General features: G+C 46.2%; 1 protein-coding gene across 4 annotated transcripts in view; it reads right to left on the bottom strand.

Annotated features, from left to right (window-relative positions):
• The window catches only part of CRAMP1 (cramped chromatin regulator homolog 1), a 119,169-nt gene that overhangs the window by 48,172 nt on the left and 51,437 nt on the right, over positions 1-19,560 (bottom strand). For all 4 annotated transcript variants that reach the window (XM_084641439.1, XM_084641438.1, XM_084641437.1 and 1 more), the window contains exon 10: positions 7,488-8,750. In XM_084641439.1, coding sequence (XP_084497565.1) covers positions 7,488-8,750 — 1,263 coding nt within the window. The remainder of the gene's footprint in view (positions 1-7,487; positions 8,751-19,560) is intronic.

Below are 19,560 nucleotides of genomic sequence, written 5' to 3'. Positions count from 1 at the left end.
GGGCTTTGGTACATGCAGGACTCAGCTCCTCCTGGCCAGTACCCCGGGCTGGAGGGTCTTGGACTTTCCTGGGGCACCAACCCAGCCAGACGCAGCAGGGGAAGGAAGGAACCTGCCAGCCAGGCTGTTGGTGATCTGAGCACTTCGACCACGGGCTGGCTCTCCGCACAGCACTGGGAACGGAACGCACTCTGCCTGGGATGATATGGAGGACAAGCGGGACTGGGGAGGGGGAGGGGGAGGGAGAGGACAGAGAGAGGGGGAGTAGCTAAAGGGCCACCGGGTGGGCAGCAGGGGCGATACCTAACTGGCTGCCATCTGGTGCCTGCCTGCACTTACCAGTCACTGCAGCTCACAGTGTGCGGCCAGTGCCGGCTGGAAACAGGACGGGGGGCGGGGCCCTGGTGGCTGAGAGTCGGCATGCAGCTGTGGGCTGCGCTGACAGAGCAACAGGGGGAGCAGCTGGCCAGGTGCACTGCAGTTTTGCTCCACCACCAGCCTTGCACACCCACCCCATCATAGAATCATAGAATATCAGGGCTGGAAGGGACCTCAGGAGGTCATCTAGTCCAACCCACTGCTCAAAAGCAGGACCAATTCCCAGTTAAATCATCCCAGCCAGGGCTTTGTCAAGCCTGACCTTAAAAACCTCTAAGGAAGGAGATTCCACCACCTCCCTAGGCAACGCATTCCAGTGTTTCACCACCCTCCTAGTGAAAAAGTTTTTCCTAATATCCAATCTAAACCTCCCCCACTGCAACTTGAGACCATTACTCCTTGTCCTGTCCTCTTCTACCACTGAGAATAGTCTAGAACCATCCTCTCTGGAACCACCTCTCAGGTAGTTGAAAGCAGCCTTTTTTAAAGATTGGCACTACATTAGCCTTTTTCCAGTCATCCGGGACTTCCCCCGTTCGCCACGAGTTTTCAAAGATAATGGCCAATAGCTCTGCAATCACAGCCGCCAATTCCTTTAGCTCTCTCGGATGCAACTCGTCCGGCCCCATGGACTTGTGCACGTCCAGCTGTTCTAAATAGTCCCTAACCACCTCTTTCTCCACAGAGGGCTGGCCATCTATTCCCCATGTTGTGATGCCCAGCGCAGCAGTCTGGGAGCTGACCTTGTTAGTGAAGACAGAGGCAAAAAAAGCATTGAGTACATTAGCTTTTTCCACATCCTCTGTCACTAGGTTGCCTCCCTCATTCAGTAAGGGGCCTATACTTTCCTTGGTTTTCTTCTTGTTGCCAACATACCTGAAGAAACCCTTCTTGTTACTCTTAACATCTCTCGCTAGCTGCAGCTCCAGGTGCGATTTGGCCCTCCTGATTTCATTCCTACATGTCCGAGCAATATTTTTATGCTCTTCCCTGGTCATATGTCCAACCTTCCACTTCTTGTAAGCTTCTTTTTTAATGTTTAAGATCCACTAGGATTTCACCGTTAAGCCAAGCTGGTCGCCTGCCATATTTACTATTCTTTCAACACATTGGGATGGTTTGTCCCTGTAACCTCAACAGGGATTCCTTGAAATACAGCCAGCTCTCCTGGACTCCTTTCCCCTTCATGTTAGTCCCCCAGGGGATCCTACCCATCCGTTCCCTGAGGGAGTCGAAGTCTGCTTTCCTGAAGTCCAGGGTCCATATCCTGCTGCTTACCTTTCTTCACTGTGTCAGGATCCTGAACTCAGCCAACTCATAGAATCATAGAATATCAGGGTTGGAAGGGACCCCAGAAGGTCATCTAGTCCAACCCCCTGCTCGAAGCAGGACCAATTCCCAGTTAAATCATCCCAGCCAGGGCTTTGTCAAGCCTTACCTTAAAAACCTCTAAGGAAGGAGATTCTACCACCTCCCTAGGTAACGCATTCCAGTGTTTCACCACCCTCTTAGTGAAAAAGTTTTTGCTAATATCCAATCTAAACCTCCCCCACTGCAACTTGAGACCATTACTCCTCGTTCTGTCATCTGCTACCATTGAGAACAGTCTAGAGCCATCCTCTTTGGAACCCCCTTTCAGGTAGTTGAAAGCAGCTATCAAATCCCCCCTCATTCTTCTCTTCTGCAGGCTAAACAATCCCAGCTCCCTCAGCCTCTCCTCATAACTCATGTGTTCCAGTCCCCTAATCATTTTTGTTGCCCTTCGCTGGACTCTCTCCAATTTATCCACATCCTTCTTGAAGTGTGGGGCCCAAAACTGGACACAGTACTCCACATGAGGCCTCACCAATGTCGAATAGAGGGGAACGATCACGTCCCTCGATCTGCTCGCTATGCCCCTACTTATACATCCCAAAATGCCATTGGCCTTCTTGGCAACAAGGGCACACTGCTGACTCATATCCAGCTTCTCGTCCACCGTCACCCCTAGGTCCTTTTCCGCAGAACTGCTGCCTAGCCATTCGGTCCCTAGTCTGTAGCGGTGCATTGGGTTCTTCCGTCCTAAGTGCAGGACCCTGCACTTATCCTTATTGAACCTCATCAGATTTCTTTTGGCCCAATCCTCCAATTTGTCTAGGTCCTTCTGTATCCTATCCCTCCCCTCCAGCGTATCTACCACTCCTCCCAGTTTAGTATCATCTGCAAATTTGCTGAGAGTGCAATCCACACCATCCTCCAGATCATTTATGAAGATATTGGACAAAACTGGCCCCAGGACCGACCCTTGGGGCACTCCACTTGATACCGGTTGCCAACTAGACATGGAGCCATTGATCACTACCCGTTGAGCCCGACAATCTAGCCAACTTTCTACCCACCTTATAGTGCATTCATCCAGCCCATACTTCCTTAACTTGCTGACAAGAATACTGTGGGAGACAGTGTCAAAAGCTTTGCTAAAGTCAAGAAACAATACATCCACTGCTTTCCCTTCATCCACAGAACCAGTAATCTCATCATAAAAGGCGATTAGATTAGTCAGGCATGACCTTCCCTTGGTGAATCCATGCTGGCTGTTCCTGATCACTTTCCTCTCATGCAAGTGCTTCAGAATTGATTCCTTGAGGACCTGCTCCATGATTTTTCCAGGGACTGAGGTGAGGCTGACTGGCCTGTAGTTCCCAGGATCCTCCTTCTTCCCTTTTTTAAAGATTGGCACTACATTAGCCTTTTTCCAGTCATCCGGGACTTCCCCAGTTCGCCACGAGTTTTCAAAGATAATGGCCAATGGCTCTGCAATCACAGCCGCCAATTCCTTCAGCACTCTCGGATGCAACTCGTCCGGCCCCATGGACTTGTGCACGTCCAGCTTTTCTAAATAGTCCCTAACCACCTCTATCTCCACAGAGGGCTGGCCATCTCTTCCCCATTTTGTGATGCCCAGCGCAGCAGTCTGGGAGCTGACCTTGTTAGTGAAAACAGAGGCAAAAAAAGCATTGAGTACATTAGCTTTTTCCACATCCTCTGTCACTAGGTTGCCTCCCTCATTCAGTAAGGGGCCCACACATTCCTTGGCTTTCTTCTTGTTGCCAACATACCTGAAGAAACCCTTCTTGTTACTCTTGACATCTCTGGCTAGCTGCAGCTCCAGGTGCAATTTGGCCCTCCTGATATCATTCCTACATGCCCGAGCAATATTTTTATACTCATGGTCACTGCCTCCCAGATTCCCATCCACTTTTGCTTCCCCTACTAATTCTTCCCGGTTTGTGAGCAGCAGGTCAAGAAAAGCTCCCCCCCAGTTGGCTCCTCTAGCACTCGCACCAGGAAATTGTCCCCTACGCTTTCCAAAAACTTCCTGGATTGTCTATGCACCGCTGTATTGCTCTCCCAGCAGATATCAGGAAAATTAAATTCACCCATGAGAACCAGGGCGTGCGATCTAGTAGCTTCTGCGAGCTGCCAGAAGAAAGCCTCATCCACCTCATCCCCCTGGTCCGGTGGTCTATAGCAGACTCCCACCACTACATCACTCTTGTTGCTCACACTTCTAAACTTAATCCAGAGACACTCAGGTTTTTCTGCAGTTTCGTACCGGAGCTCTGAGCAGTCATACTGCTCCCTTACATACAGTGCTACTCCCCCACCTTTTCTGCCCTGCCTGTCCTTCCTGAACAGTTTATAACCATCCATGACAGTACTCCAGTCATGTGAGTTATCCCACCAAGTCTCTGTTATTCCAATCACGTCATAATTCCTTGACATCACCAGGACCTCCAGTTCTCCCTGCTTGTTTCCAAGGCTTTGTGCCTATCCTCTGCCACTGGACCCTCCCACTCACCGCTGGTGGGTGGGTAGCTGGCAAGCAGGGATCTGTCCAGCAGTACGACCTGCCATTACTGATGGGAGGAGGGACACAAAATACGGGACGATTTGCCCATTTTTAAGAAAAAGTCAGGACACCTGCAATATATAAATATGGGACTGTCCCTTTAAAAACCGGACATCTCGTCACCCTACATATGTGAAACGTTATTATTTTGTTAGAATCAAGTTGGCATTTAATAGGCCTCATCATCGTGCTAGCGGTTTGAGATCTTAACAGAAAAAGCCATAACAGAGGGCAGATAAAGACTATAAGCTACAAAAAGGTCTGCTTTTAGGTTCAGTAGCAAAACTGACAACTTAACTATCACATACTCAGTAACCATGCAGTTGCTTCCTTTTGTTGCAAAGATATGTGGGAAACAAAGTTTAATTGTAAAATGAGCTATTCTGACTTGGCATCAAAGGTGATCTGTTCTGAAATGCTGCCCGTTTCTTTTCCTATTTCAGATAATATCATAGCAATTAAAGTCAGAGCCACATGGTGAGGCCCTTTGCTAATGTTCCAGGCATATACAATTAATTTCACTACAAAAGTTGTTTATGATGTTTTCTAACAAAGGCTGTCTTTTAAAAGAATCTGTATGTAACCACAGGCATAAAATTACCTCCCACACTTGATTGCAATGCAATTTGCTACAGTTTGTTTTATGCTGATAATCTTCATTTAAAGGAAAGAATCACAACACAGTTAGCCATTCTGGTTTGGTTACATACAGTCTTGTGAAAAGAGTCAATCAATGCATCTTTTGTTACAGCAGATTTTCATCTTTCACCTCAACAGCATGGATCATCCAGATCGGCAATGATGAATTACAGTCTGAATCAATGATGGCTCAGCTGCCCCTGAAATTCACAACATCTAACCTGCTATTATTAAGAAGCTATTTTCAGGGCAGACCTGGAAACGCTGCAGCAAAAGAGAGTGACCTCTGATCACATGCTTCATGTGGCAGCAAAGATCAGGCATGTGTCACAGCTGACAAAACTGATCTCCAGTGGAACTCAAGTGCCTCCTAGCAGAAATATTTTACCTTCCCTATAGCCATCTGAGGTGCAGCAGGTTTAAAAGAATAAAACTGCAGGGGGTTTCCAGATCTACAATGGTTGCAATTAAAAAGTAAACATTTCGTCCCAGAATGCCTGTCATCTCCCCACAATATCACAATACAATCGATATGAGAATGTTTACTTTTTACTGACAGCCACTGTCATCTAAACTGGCTCTGGCCATATAAAGAAATGAGTTCACTTACCCTTTAAGTTTTATTATCTGAAAGGACTTAATTTTTCCAGGACATTTCATTACCATGATAAAGACATCAATGAAACTGAAAGGTCAGGAATGTACTTCCAAGTTAATGCCTCAAGTTTCACTTGGCTTTTTATTATTATTAATTATTATTATTAATAAAGATAGTGTTCCTCTTCCTACTTTACATCTGCTCACATTTATAATTAATGTGGTTTCGCTGGATGTCACATGTCTCCCAGTGTGAGGCTTTCCATCACCAACCGCTAGGAGAAGAGATCAGTACAGATCTGTAAGATGCCTGACCACAAGGCAAACCAGAATGAAAGGTGATAGTATAAATCGAAAGCCACAATTCCACCAGGAACCAGTTTTCAGGGAGGAGCTGCTCAGAAATGCCATCAGCAAAAACACTACTGTCTAATGAGCTTTGGCTGATAGGATCATGTCTGCTCCTTGGTGGAGAGACTTGGGACTCTCCTCAGGTTTAGAAGTTAGAATCAGAAGAGAGTTTGAAAAAAAGAGGAAAAGAACCAAGTCTCCACCAGCAAGCAAAGATCAAAAAACTACACATTTCCCAGCACAAATGATGAATGTTTAATTTAATTTGAAATAACTATGCAAACATCACCTTTAACTCAAGTTTATTCAGTCATACCTGTTATATTCTAATTTCTTCCTATGCATCAACAGAATCACTTATTAAGCTCCAATCAGCTACACCATTAAAAACAGGCTGAATGAGCATCAGAGGGCAGAATTTACCCTGTAAAATCTTTAACATTGGTGGATGATGTGCAAGGAAGGAAGGAAGGAACACAGACTGACTCAAGTCCCACATTAGGTCCACTGGGCTTGCAGTTCAGAAAAATATTTTTTATGTGTAAAACACCACATTTATTCTGGAGTCACTAAGATACAAACGCACACTGCCACTTCTAGGGAATCACTTTCAGAGCTCACTCCTAGACCAGTTGTTCTATATATCACCTTGGAATCAGAAGCATTTATCATTTTTTACCACTGCAGAAGAATGGAGGACCTGGCTGGCTCAGCCACCCAAGATAAATCAATTAATTTTCATGCCAATACTTTAAAAAGTCAAATTAACAACCGTAATCAAGGGTTTATAGTTCCTCCTAATGGATTAACTCTAAATAGCCTAGCATGCTGCTAATCTCATGACTTGGCTGCTACAGCAGCCATGTTAAATATTCATCATAACTAACGCTATGATTTGGTCATGCAGGTCGCGGAAGTTACGGAATCTGTGACTTCCACAGATCTCGATGACTTCAGCCCACAGCTGCTGGGAGCTACAGGGTACCCCCACCTCCTGTGATGGTCTGGAGCTTCAAGGTACCCCTGCCAGCATTGGCGGGGAGTTGGGGAAATCACCCGGCAGTTCCCCGGTGACCAAGAATTTTTGGGGTGCCCCAGCCACCACGGGCGGGAAATCCCCCGGCAGCTGCCCAGCCTCCGTGGGCAGCGGGGGTATCCCCCACAGCTCCCTAGCTGCCACAGGCAGGGGGCCCCCTCCCAGCTACTGGGCAGGGGCCACAGCTCCCAGCCACAGCAGGGCAGGGTGCTGGATCCTCCTCCCTCCGTGTTTTGTCATGGACGTTTTTAGTAAACGTCAGGGAGAGGTCATGGCTTCCGTAAATTTCTGTTAATTGACCATGACTTGTCTGTGATTTTTACTAAAAATGTCCATGACAAAATTGTAGCCTTAATCATAACAGCTACTGAAGCTGAAGACACATGGAATATACTGTTAAAAGTTAAAATGGGATTAAAAAACGGTAGCTGCAGCATATAGTGGAAGGAGTCTAACTCTGCTGCAAGCTGCCTGGGATGATTTTCAGATAGAAATCTCTAAGATCTCCATAGGGCTTACCATGGAAACAACAGGAACAAGCAATTGTCTCCAAAATCAAGCGTCACGCATAGGGCATCAATGCTAGTTACTTACTGGTTTGGGGTTGACTTCAGTGGAGATGAGTTTTAAGAGGCAGTTGAGGAGTCTTTGCTTGTGAAAGGTGGAAGATGTGGGGACAGCACTGGGTTCGGATGTTTCGTCCCTGGAATCCTGGGTTTCTGGCCCTAACATAGCTAGCCAGTCATATTCCAGCTGCAGCTTGTTTGGCTTGCCCATCATGAGGTAAACTTCAGCCAACGTAAGGCTCTCAGAGTTTCGTAGACTCCATCCCTCCTCTCTGACCTGTTGAGCAAGTCGGCTTGGGTCATCCTTCAGAGGCTTTGCAGAAGGTTGTCCCTGAGGTGGATGCAGAAATGAAGAGCTCAGCTTCTCTTGAGTCTCCTCCACTATTGCATCTTGTAAAACCTTACTAAAAGTATCAGGCTGTGGTCCCTGGCTGTGGGTAGCTTGAGTTTCAGGTCTGGATAGGCCACTGCCAGGCGATGCTACCACAACTCTTGCTATCTGTGCAGAACAGGGGTCAGCTGCCTCTGTATTCTCAGCTGGAAGAGCCACAGGAGAGGCACTCCCAGCTGAGGGAGCAGGGTCTTTCCCTTGCAGTTTGTCTGTGCAAAAACATTTCTCTGGGACAATCAGATCCTGACAGGACTTCATATACCGAGGGAATGGATCGAGCAGAGAGAGTTCCTCCAGGTCAGGGATCTTGCTGCAAACACAAGCTGTGTTGCATGATGGTAACTTGGTTGCTTGGTCACTGGCCAGGGCCTCCTCACCCTCAGCACAGAAAGCCATGAAGATTGGCTTCTCCAGACTCCCTCCTGGGTCCTGAAGTCCAGAAGGTGGTTTTTCGATAGAGTTTGTGATGCTGAAACCAGTGGGTCCTTCTGTCAGGCCACTCTCTGGGGAGACATCTTCAGGGTTTGCAGAGACTTCCGCTATGGGCTGAGAGGTTCTGCCTTGCTCCATAGTGCTCTCTGTCCTTCCGCCACTCTTACCCTCTGATCCCCGAGGGTACTTTAGCTGCCCTCTGGCTGTCCCCTGACCACTCTGAATGCCTAGGATTTGGGCAGGAGGCAATAAGTGAGAGTCCTTTGTATTCTGTTTGCATTTGCCAGTTTCCTGCCAATGCACTGTGCAGAAAGCCTTGGAGTGGACTACTCTGGCCACCTCAGGGAGGGGGATGAGTGTACAGTTCTCTCCTGGGAAGAGATGAAGCATCACTTTCTCCTCTGAGAGGCTGCCTCTTGCTTCTGAATCTCTGGAGTCCTGAAGCTGCCGTTCCTCTAGTGTTTTACGCTAAATATACTTTGTCAAAGATTACAACCATTTTACATTATGCAGATTAGCTGCAGCATCAGCCACAGATACCCCTAAAAAGAACATCTGGCAGCCCAATTTGTAGTTTAAAGAGATTAATAAGCAGCTCTCCACTCAGGATAGATGTGTATGTTCTGTAATCAGGAATTAAGCCTTTACATGTTGAGAAGGGAATATACCCAAGACCACAATTTTTCCATGAACAGCAAACTGATCCTACATTCTAGGACAAGGTCATTGGTCTCAGCTTCACTTACAGATTTATAGTTTAAGGTCAGAAGGGACAATTCTGATAATTTAGTCTGACCTTGATAACACAGACTATAGGAATACCTGAATTAATTCCTATTTGAATTAGAGCACGTTTTGTAGAAAAACATCCAACCTTGATTTAAAAATTGGCAGTGATGGAGAACCCACTGGATCTTGTTATACCCTTGTCTGCTAGACGGAAGAGCCCTCTATTATCAAATTTCTGTTCCTCACATAGGTAATTACAGACTGATCAAATCACCCTTTAACCTTCTCTTTGATAAGCTAAATATATTGGCCTCCTTAAGTCTATCACTATAAAGGCATGTTTTTCCAATCCTTCAATCATTCTTGTGGCTCTTCTCTGAACCCTCCCCAATTTACCAACACTCTTGTGCCGCAAACTAGAAATTCCATGGCAACTTTGTTTAAATTAAAATGAGAAGTTTTCACTGATTTTGGTATAAAAATGGACTGTAAAGTCAGTACAGTAGCTCCTTGTTATATATTTTCACCTTGGTATCTGTCTCCACATGTAAGGTGCTACTCTGCAGCTGCTGCAAGGCTTACAAGTTAAAGACTTACAAGTTGAAGAAAAAATAAATTAACAGAAACGTGAAAGAGCTAGGAAGAAGAGACTAGTTGGCATCTTATAAGCGTTTCTATTAAATTACAAAGATTAAAGTTTAGAGGTAGGAACATTAAAAAAAATACATCTTTGCAACAAACTCTAGGGCTTTGTGATGGGGGTTAACAAGGGCCTAAGAGGTTAACTGGTGTCACCTGTGAGAGGGAGAGCCAGGGTTAGTTAAGAGTGAAGCTCAGCTGGGAAGGGCTGGGATTGCAACATAAAGCTAGGAGGCTGAAAGCAGAAAGGAGAAGCAGAGAAAGAGGGGTGCAGTCATAACCTGGGAAGTCAACAGAGACAAAGGAAGAAGTCCAGGGAGAGAGAGTAAGCCCTGAGATCCCGGAGCAAGGAGTCTGCCAAGAGGCTAGGAGGGGGTGAAGTAGCCACAGGGAGTACAGTAGGAACCCATGGTAAATCCAGAAAAAGGCAAAGAGAGGCTGCGTAGGAAACTCCCTAGGGAAACAGCAGCAGGGATTGGGACTGAGCAGACCTGGACTGCTGGTTATAAGGTCCCTAGGCTGTAGTGGGTGGGCCTGGATTTCCCTCACACCACTGGTATAGTGGCACTGAGCCCCAGGCTGGAGTTGAACACTGACCAGAGAAGGCATTTGGACTTTGGTCCTCTTGGACTTAGTCACCTTGGAAAGGGTGGTCTAAATGGGGACCTACCTGGAGAGCCAACTTACCAGAAAAGAGACTATTGCAGAGTGAGCAGAATGGGTCATCCAATGCCCTGAGAGTTACTTCCCCAGATTAGAAGCGATTCCCCAGACATAAGGAGGTGCACTAGCAGTGACCGGGAACCTTGTTACAAGGCTTGTACAAGAGAAAGCTACTCACCTTATGCAATAGCAATGGTTCTTTGACAGGTGACTCCCTACGGGTGGCTCCATTGTAGGCATACTTGCGCCCCTAATCAGAGATTTTAGGTAGCAGTGTCAGTTTGGTGTGCACATGCACTCTCCTTTCCACGTAGTCTGCCTCATGACTATCTTGGGCTGCTCAGGCAAACTGCCCCCAGTTCCTTCTCTACCACAGAGTGCCATATTGAAAACTCCGAAGTAGAGGGGAGGACAACAGGTTATGGAGCACCTGTAGAGAGACATCTCAAAGAACCATTGTTGCTGCACAAGGTGAGTAACTTCCTCCTCTTCTTCAAGTAGTGTCCCTATGGGCTAGGTTCCCTCTAAGCTGTGCGACCAGTCGGCCGCCCAGCAGGCTATCAAGTGCTATGCACTGCAAGTGTCCCTCCGCCCACTGCTGTGCTGCTCCTGCCCTCTGCCTTGGAGCTGCTCCCCGAAGCCTCCTACTTGCTATGCAGAGTAGGGTGGGAAGGGGGGTGCTGATGTCAGGGTGTGCCCCTCCCCTGACCTCTGTACCAATCTCTGCAGAGCTGGGCTGTGGGGAAGGGAACGCGACAGGGCTCAGGAATGGGATGGAGGGAGCTTGCCGGTAGCTGCTGCTGTGTCTGTTTTAAGTGCAGATCTACTTAAAAGGGAAATGTACAGCAGCAAATCATAGGGCTGAAAAGAAACAGTAGCGCTCAGGATTTTATTGAGACTCCTTTTTGTCATCATCTGAAATTCTGCGCTTTAATTAAAGCAATCCCTGAGTTTCTATCTTTTTCCATTGTGAATATAGTGTAAATAGTGTTAATTGATGTGTAAACACTAGAATGACAGTAACCTCCACAGAGCTGCCTCTGGTGGAGAGAGGGGGCTGGGTCCTCTGTAGAATAAGAAAAAAAGGGCCCTTTTCAGTGAGGAATGCAGTCTGGGAAATGTATTCTCCCACCCTGGATTCATGTTGCCTGGGGCTGGGGCAATGGCCTGACTTCTCTATCTGCACGCAGCTCCATGTTGGAGCGGTCAGGCAGGACTCCACATTTAGGGCGTACGGATACTTTTAAGTTTTAGTCCCCCGACTAAGAATGGGAGGAAGCCATTCCACTTCTCCCAGAACTCAAGGACATGCTGTATGTATATACATACATACTACTTCCTGAATATCATCCTCCCGTGCCCATGTATACACACTGGGACTTTAAGGGAAACCACCATATAGTGTGAGAATTAGCAATACTGATTACCTGAAGGATGCCCCAGGGCATCTGCAGTCCACAGGGGAGTCCTGCCAGGCTATGAACGTACTTAAAGGGGCAATGCATATCTGTCTTGCGCGTGTGCACACACGAGTCTTTCACACTCACCTCCCAACACATACTTGTATTATTCTTGGTGTTACTTCTTGATACTTCCTGCAATGCACATATAGTCTCTATAATTGTATGCTTTCAAAGTGTTTGAGTTTTTTGACTGGTCTATACATTTCATAATTTTTATTTCTCTCTCCCGATTAAATTTTATTCTTTGAGTACTCTCTTCAAAGTTCTTTTCAACTTTCCCTTATGGTAATTGTTGACTATCAGTCTCGTGCCAGTATTCAGCCTTAGATGGAGTTTACCACCAGCTTTGGGCTGCATTCCCAAGCAACGTGACTCCAAGAAGACCCGGTCTAGGTGCGCCGGGGGCCGCTACCGGACTCACACCATCCACTGGCTGGCGGTCATCTCCCTCGCCCCCAGGATGCGGCGAGAGCTGCTGCCTGGGGGCTGTAACACTCCCTGCTGTGAAGCAGTGAGCCACCTGCCCGCCAGGCTTTCCCAGCCAACCCAGAGCTGGATGCAGCGCACCACCTAGGTGGAAATGAGCCCGATGGGGGCCAGGGCCGTCTGAGCGGTGGTCCCCTCTCAACACCCCCGCAGAGGGCGGCGAGGGGGATCCATCGTCCCAGGCCAGCCAACCGAACCTGCCAGGTTGAATCCTCTGGGCAGACTGCGCGGACTCCACCCGTTTACCTCTTAACGGTTTCACGCCAACTCGAGTTCTTTGAGTAGTGAGTCCTAAAATGCCTAACCTGTCCTGACTAAAGTAATTATCGCTATGGTAACTTTTAAAAATTTATATATACCGAGAGGGAGAGGTTCTTTTGTTTCTACTGGTGGCGCACATCCGCACATTACCTCGATAATTTGATGCACATAACAAAAATCATTCCACACATGGATGGAAAAAATTAGAGGGAACATTGCCTATGGATGCTCCACTGTAGGTGATTTCACAGCAGTATCCCCACCAGGGGGCTGGGTTTCAGAATGGAGTCTGTTATGGCAGAGAATATGGTGCTGCCGAAAGATGGAATGGGAGGCTGAGGCTCTCATGAAACACTATGCAATCACGGAAGTGTGGGGAGAGGCACAAGTTGCTGCTTTGCAAATTTCGGAGACAGGGACATCTTTAAGGAATGTGACAGAGGTAGAGATTGACCTCTTGGAATGTGTACAGACTCCAGAGGGAGGCAACAGGTTGCACCCCTGATAAGTGATTAATTCAACCAGAGACCCATTTGGATAATTTTTGAGCCGATATTGCAGAATCTTTGGAACCTTTCAGCAAATGAAAGGAAGAGCTTAGACTACCTGAAGTCATTAGTCCTGTCCAAGTAAAAAGCTAGTGCTCTTCTAACATCTAGTGTATGCAGAATTGCCTCTGACACTGAATCTCAAAATAGCACCCTGGAACCCCATATTCACCACTGTGATATGATTAAGATATGTTTTGTACAATGAATGCCTTGTGAAGTATCATTTAAAAAGTCTCGATCTCTTGAACAGTAATATCATGTTGAATTGTATGTACTATCATTTAATGTGAAGTTATGAAGTATTGCTATAGGTTTGTTACTGAAACAGGATGTGAGGTTGGGAGACGCCCACAGCTAGCCTTTCAGTGCAACAAAGGGGCAACTGACAAGACAGATTTACATTAGGACCAGCCAGACATGTGTTGATGGTCCATCAAGAAGAATCCACTCTCCAGAGACTAGTCAGAGAAGACACATATGCAATGGGGGCCACCTAAACCCCATGTCACAGCAAGGTTCTTTCTAGCACCTAGAGAGAAAATATAAATGAGGATTGATGACATCACCATTTGGCCTCTCTCCTCCCCCATCTCAACACCTGGAAGATCATTTGGAATACAAAGACTTTGAACTGGGAAATTGGTTCCAGGCTAAGAAGGAAATTCTGCCTGTGTAGTGAGAACTGAAAACTGCCTGAAACATCCAGTGGGGTGGAAAAACTTCTTGATTCAAATCTTGCTTAGTCTGCAGAATTTAGATTGCAAATTTTATTTTTATTTCTTATGTAACCAACTTTGATCTCTATGCCTGCTACTTAAAATCTATTTTTCTATAGTTACTAAATCTGTTTTCAGAGTAGCAGCCGTGTTAGTTTGTGTTTGCAAAAAGAAAAGGAGTACTTGTGGCACCTTAGAGACTAACCAATTTATCTGAGCATAAGCTTTTGTGAGCTACAACTCACTTCACCTGTTTTATAATTTATCTAGAACAGTGTGTTTTTGGCTGAAGTGCTTGGGAAATCTCAGCTCAAGTTAACAAGGGTTGTTGCAAGTCCACCACCCTTTGTTGGAGTGGAGAACTAATTAATGAGCTTGCACTGTTCAAGAGTGTCTTGAGCAGTGTAAGACTGTATATTTCTGGGGTGCAAGGCTGGGGTGATTTGCTGGTGCTGCTGTATAATTCATGAGTAGTTTTGAGAGCATTCATGCAATTTTGCTGGGTGTGTCTCCACATGCTATTGTACCGAGTGATTACAGCGCCTGGAGGGGTTTGCTGCTTGTCATGGGCATAGCATTTAGAGACAGACCAGGCTGGAGATTTAAGGGGGCACAGAGGTTCCACAGTTTCAGGTTATACCCCAGGGATTCTATCACAGCATCCCTGTTGTCACAATGTGGTTTAAGGGATAAAACAGGAAGATGGATTTATTGATTCATATGAAAGGGGGAGGCTACTTTAGGGAGAAACTTGGGATGTAACCTCACTGTTACTTTGACTTTAAAGAATGAATGGTGCGTGTGGCATCATATTTCTCCTATTCATCTGGCTGAGGGCAATTTAAAATGCTGTCTTCATGGACAGATATAGGAGAGAGTAAGTCACCATGGGCTCAAAGGGGAGCCTACTCAAGGCTCTGAGAATTAAAGTAAGATCCCAAGTTGGAGCAGGTGGCCTCACATGCAGGAAGAGATTTCCAAAACCCTTAAGGAATCTACGTACCCTTAAGGGAACAGAGAAAGAGCTTTGACTTTTTGAGGACTAAAATGTAGTCTGAAATGGGGGGGCGGGGGGAAGGGGGAGAAAGAGAGGAAGGAAGATGTTTGGTCTATGTGCTTAGAACGACACGAAATTTGGCATAGATTAAATTTCTGCAGGTAAGTACGCAGAGTGGTCTACTTTCTGTGTAGTAGCACATTTTTCACTTTGTCAGAGCATTCTACCTCTAGATCCTGGAACCAAGAAGGAGCCAAACCTGGAGGCGAGAATCTGCAAGTTGCGAGGAAAGATCTGTTATTTTGAGAAAGAAGATGAGGAATGGGCTGAAGAGGAACCAGAGAACATAGTGCCATCTGTGCCAGGTAAGGGAACCACACCTGCCTTGGTCTTGGTTTACTTCTTTTAAGTACATCAGAAGCAGGAAGCCAGCTAAACAACCAGTAGGGCTACTGGACGACCGAGGTGCTAAAGGAGCACTAAAGGGGGATAAGGCCATTGCGGAGAAACTAAATGAATTCTTTGCATCGGTCTTCACGGCTGAGGATGTGACAGAGATTCCCAAACCTGAGCTATTCTTTTTAGGTGACAGATCTGAGGAATTGTCCCAGATTGAGATATCATTAGAGGAGGTTTTGGAACAAATTGATAAATTAAACAGCAATAAGTCACCAGGACCAGATGGGATTCACCCAAGAGTTCTGAAGGAACTCAAATGTGAATTCGCCGAAGTACTAACTGTAGTCTGTAACCTATCATTTAAATCAGCTTCTGTACCAGATGACTGGAGGATAGCTAATGTGACGCCAATTTTTAAAAAGGACTCCAGAGGTGGAACCTGGCAATTACAGGTCTGTAAGCCTGACTTCAGTACCGGGCAAACTGGTTGAAACTATAATGAAGAACAATATTGTCAGACATATAGATGAACATAATTTGTTGAGGAAGAGTCAACGTGGTTTTAGTAAAGGGAAATCATGACTCACCAATCTACTAGAATTCTTTGGGGGGGGGGGGGGTCAACAAGCATGTGGACCAAGGGGATCCAGTGGATATAGTGTACTTAGATTTGCAGAAAGCCTTTCACAAGGTCCCTTACAAAAGTTCTTTACGCAAAGTAAGCTGTCACGGGACAAGAGGGAAGGTGCTCTCATGGATTGGTAACTGGTTGAAGGATAGGAAACAAAGGGCAAGTATAAATGGTCAGTTTTCAGACTGGAGAGAAGCAAATATTGGTGTCCCCCAGGGGTCTGTTCTAGGACTAGTCCTTTTCAACATTCATAAACGATCTGGAAAAAGGGGTAAACAGTGAGGTGGCAAAATTTGCAGATGATACAAAATTACTAAAGATAGTTAAAACCCGGGCAGACTGCGAAGAGCTACAAAAGGATCTCTCAAAACTGGGTGACTGGGCAACAAAATGGCAGATGAAGTTTAATGTCGATAAATGCAAAGTAATGCACATTGGAAAGTATAATCCCAACTATACATATAAAATGATGGGGTCTAAATTAGCTGTTACCACTCAAGAAAGAGATCTTGGAGTCATTGTGGATGGTTCTCTGAAAACATCCACTCAATGTGCAATGGCAGTCAAAAAAGGGAACAATGCTGGGAATAATTAAGAAAGGGATAGATAATAGGACAGAAAATATGTTGCCTCTATATAAATCCATGGTTCACCCACATCCTGAATACTGTGTGCAGATGCGGTTGCCCCCTCTCAAAAAAGAGATATATTGGAATTGAAAAAGGTTCAGAAAAGGGCAACAAAAATGATTAGGGGTATGGAACAGCTTCCATATGAGGAGAGATTAATAAGACTGGGACTTTTCAGCTTGGAAAAGAGACCGCTAAGGGGAGATATGATTGAGGTGGATAAAATCATGACTGGTGTAGAGAAAGTAGATAAGGAAGTGTTGTTTGCTACTTCTCATAACACAAGAACTAAGGGTCACCAAATAGAATTAATAGGCAGCAGGTTTAAAAACAAACAAAAGGAAGTATTTCGTCACACAACGCACAGTCAACCTGTGGAACTCCTTGCCAGAGGATGTTGTGAAGGCCAAGACCATAACAGGGTTCAAAAAAGAACTAGATAAATTCATGGAGGATAGGTCCATCAATGGCTATTAGACAGAATGGGCAAGAATGGTGTCCCTAGCCTCTGTTTGCCAGACGCTGGGAATGAGTGACCGGGGATGGATCACTTGATTGCCTGTTCTGTTCATTCCCTCTGGGGCACCTGGCACTGGCCACTGTCGGAAGACAGGATGCTGGGTTAGCTGGACCATTGGTCTGACCCAGTAGGGCCATTCTTATGGTCTGGAAGAGGCAATCAGAATAACTCCCACTTTATCTCATCATACCTTCAGCAGGAGCTTGGACAGTAGAAGAAATGGGAAAAAGGCATATAAAAGGTCTCTGTCCCATGGGAGAATGAGTGCATTTCCCAGGGACTGATTCCTAAGGCTTGCTCTGGAGCAATAGCAAGGACATTTCTTGTTCCAGTACATAGCAAAGAGATTTATAGCCGGGGATCCCCAAAGGGCAAATATGTTGTGAAGCACTTCTGAGTTCAGTTCCTATTCGTGGTAGTGATAGGCTGTCAAAACTTCTGTTGGCTGTCACATTCTGTATTCCAGGTAGGTAGATGGCTGAGATTGGAATAGGTGCATCCAACACAATGTGCCTAACTCGGAGTGCTCCTGTGCAGAGGGAGGGAGATCTGGTGCCCTCACGGAGATAGATGTAAAACATACAGGCTATATTGTCCTTCATGACTTTTGTGTGGGTGTTTCTTGATAAATGGGAGAAAGTGTGCACGAGCATTCCTGACGGCTCTTAACTCCAAAAGATTGATATGGAGGGCTGCTTCTGTAGGAGACCACTTGCCCTGAACCTTGTGGTTGTGTAGATGAGCTCCCCAGCCTATCATGGAGGCATCCATTATTAGGGTCAGCATAGAATCATAGAATATCAGGGTTGGAAGGGAACTCAGGAGATCACCTAGTCCAACCCCCTGCTCAAAGCAGGACAAATCCCCAATTTTTGCCCCAGATCCCTAAATGGCCCCCTCAAGGATTGAACTCACAACCCTGGGTTTAGCAGGCCAATGCTCAAACCACTGAGCTATCTCTCCCCCCAAGGATCAGTGGCAGTTGTATGAATTGAATACCTGCTCAAATGTTGGATGAGTCTTTCCACCAGTCCAGGGAGTGTCTTACAGTAGAGGGCATTGACAGCAGTTTGCTTAGTCTGTCCTTGTTAGGGAATAGATAGACCTGAGCCACATCTTCAGACACCTCATGAACAACCAGGCGTGTGGAATGACGAAGATGAATGCTGCCTTATGACTGAGTAACTGTAGGCAGGTCCTGGCCAATGTTTGTGGGCTGGCCTAGACTATCTCTATGAGGTTCACAAGGATGGTAAATCTGTGCAGTGGGAGATATCCTCTTGCTTGCACTACGTTGAGTTCAGCTCCAATAAACTCAAATCGCTCCACTGGAGTGAGGGTTGATTTCTTGTTTCGAGCTGTAAGTCCAGTTGTGCAAATGTGCATAAGGTCATCTGAGTGGTGCGTATGGCATTCTTGAATGAGGGGGCCCTGAGGAGGTAGTTGACTAGCTATGGGCAGATCACAATGCCCAATGTTCACAGGTGCGCCGTTAAGACAGAGAACCTTGGAGAATACCTTGGGCGTGGACGAGTCACTGTACTGATAATGGTCTTGCCCAAAGGTAAACTGTAGGAATCTCCTGTGTGATGGACATATGGAGATGTGGAAGTAGGCATCTTTGAGGGCTGAAAACCAGTCTCCTTGTTTCAGAGCTGGAATAATGGCTGCTAGCATGACCATCTTGAACTTCTGAACCTTCACGTTTAATGTCATTAGATCTAGAATGGGCCTCCAACCTCTCTTCACCTTGGGGAATCAGGAAATGATGAAAGTAAAACCCCTTGCCTCTGACTTCCACTGGGACTGGTTCTATGGCCGTTAGGTGAAAGAGATGTTCTATCTCCTGACAAAGTAGGTTCTCGTAAGAAGGGTCCCTGAAGAGGGATGGGGAAGGAGGGTGGGAATGAGGGAGAGATGTAAATGGAATGGCATAACCCTTCAAAATACTCCAAGGCTCATCTGTTGGAAGTGATGCTCTCTCACCTGCTGTGAAAATGGGACAGGTGATTTCCAAAGGGACGTGACAGGTGCATAGATAACAGCTGATGTTGCAAGGCATAATTGTTTGGGCCCTCGACCAACCCATCAAAAGTGCTTAAAAGAGGGTCTGAGAGGTTGAAGATTGGGGTGCTGACTGTTTCCATGTTTGTACCCTGGGCCTCTTGTGCTGTGACACTGGGTACTGAGAAGGTTGTGACCTGTGGTGTGGATGAGAGCAGTATCTCCTCTTTTATCCCACAGTATAGATTCCCAGGAAGCATAACGTGGCACAGGAGTCCTTCAGGATGTGAAGAGAAGTGTCAGTCTTATCAGCGAAGAAGTTGGGCCCTTTGTACAGGAAATCCTCAGCTATAGTCTGTACCTCTTTGAGCAGCCTGCCTCATAATCACTTCTCTGGAGACCGAGCAGGCTGCTGTATCTGCCATGTCCAATGCTGTCAGTGCAGTTCTGGCCACTAACTGGCCTGCTCTGACAATGACCTGAAACTGCTCTTTTTGCACCTCCAGTAAATGTTCAGTGAATACGCTGTTTTCCATAATTAACAAAATCATATTTGGCCATGACAGCTTGGTAATATATGACCTGGAACT

Source organism: Lepidochelys olivacea (assembly GCF_965140295.1).
Source record: "Lepidochelys olivacea isolate rLepOli2 genome assembly, chromosome: 10".
NCBI classification, from domain to species: domain Eukaryota; kingdom Metazoa; phylum Chordata; order Testudines; family Cheloniidae; genus Lepidochelys; species Lepidochelys olivacea.
Note: the sequence above shows the minus strand (reverse complement) of the source record. Positions and strands in the feature narration are given on the sequence as shown.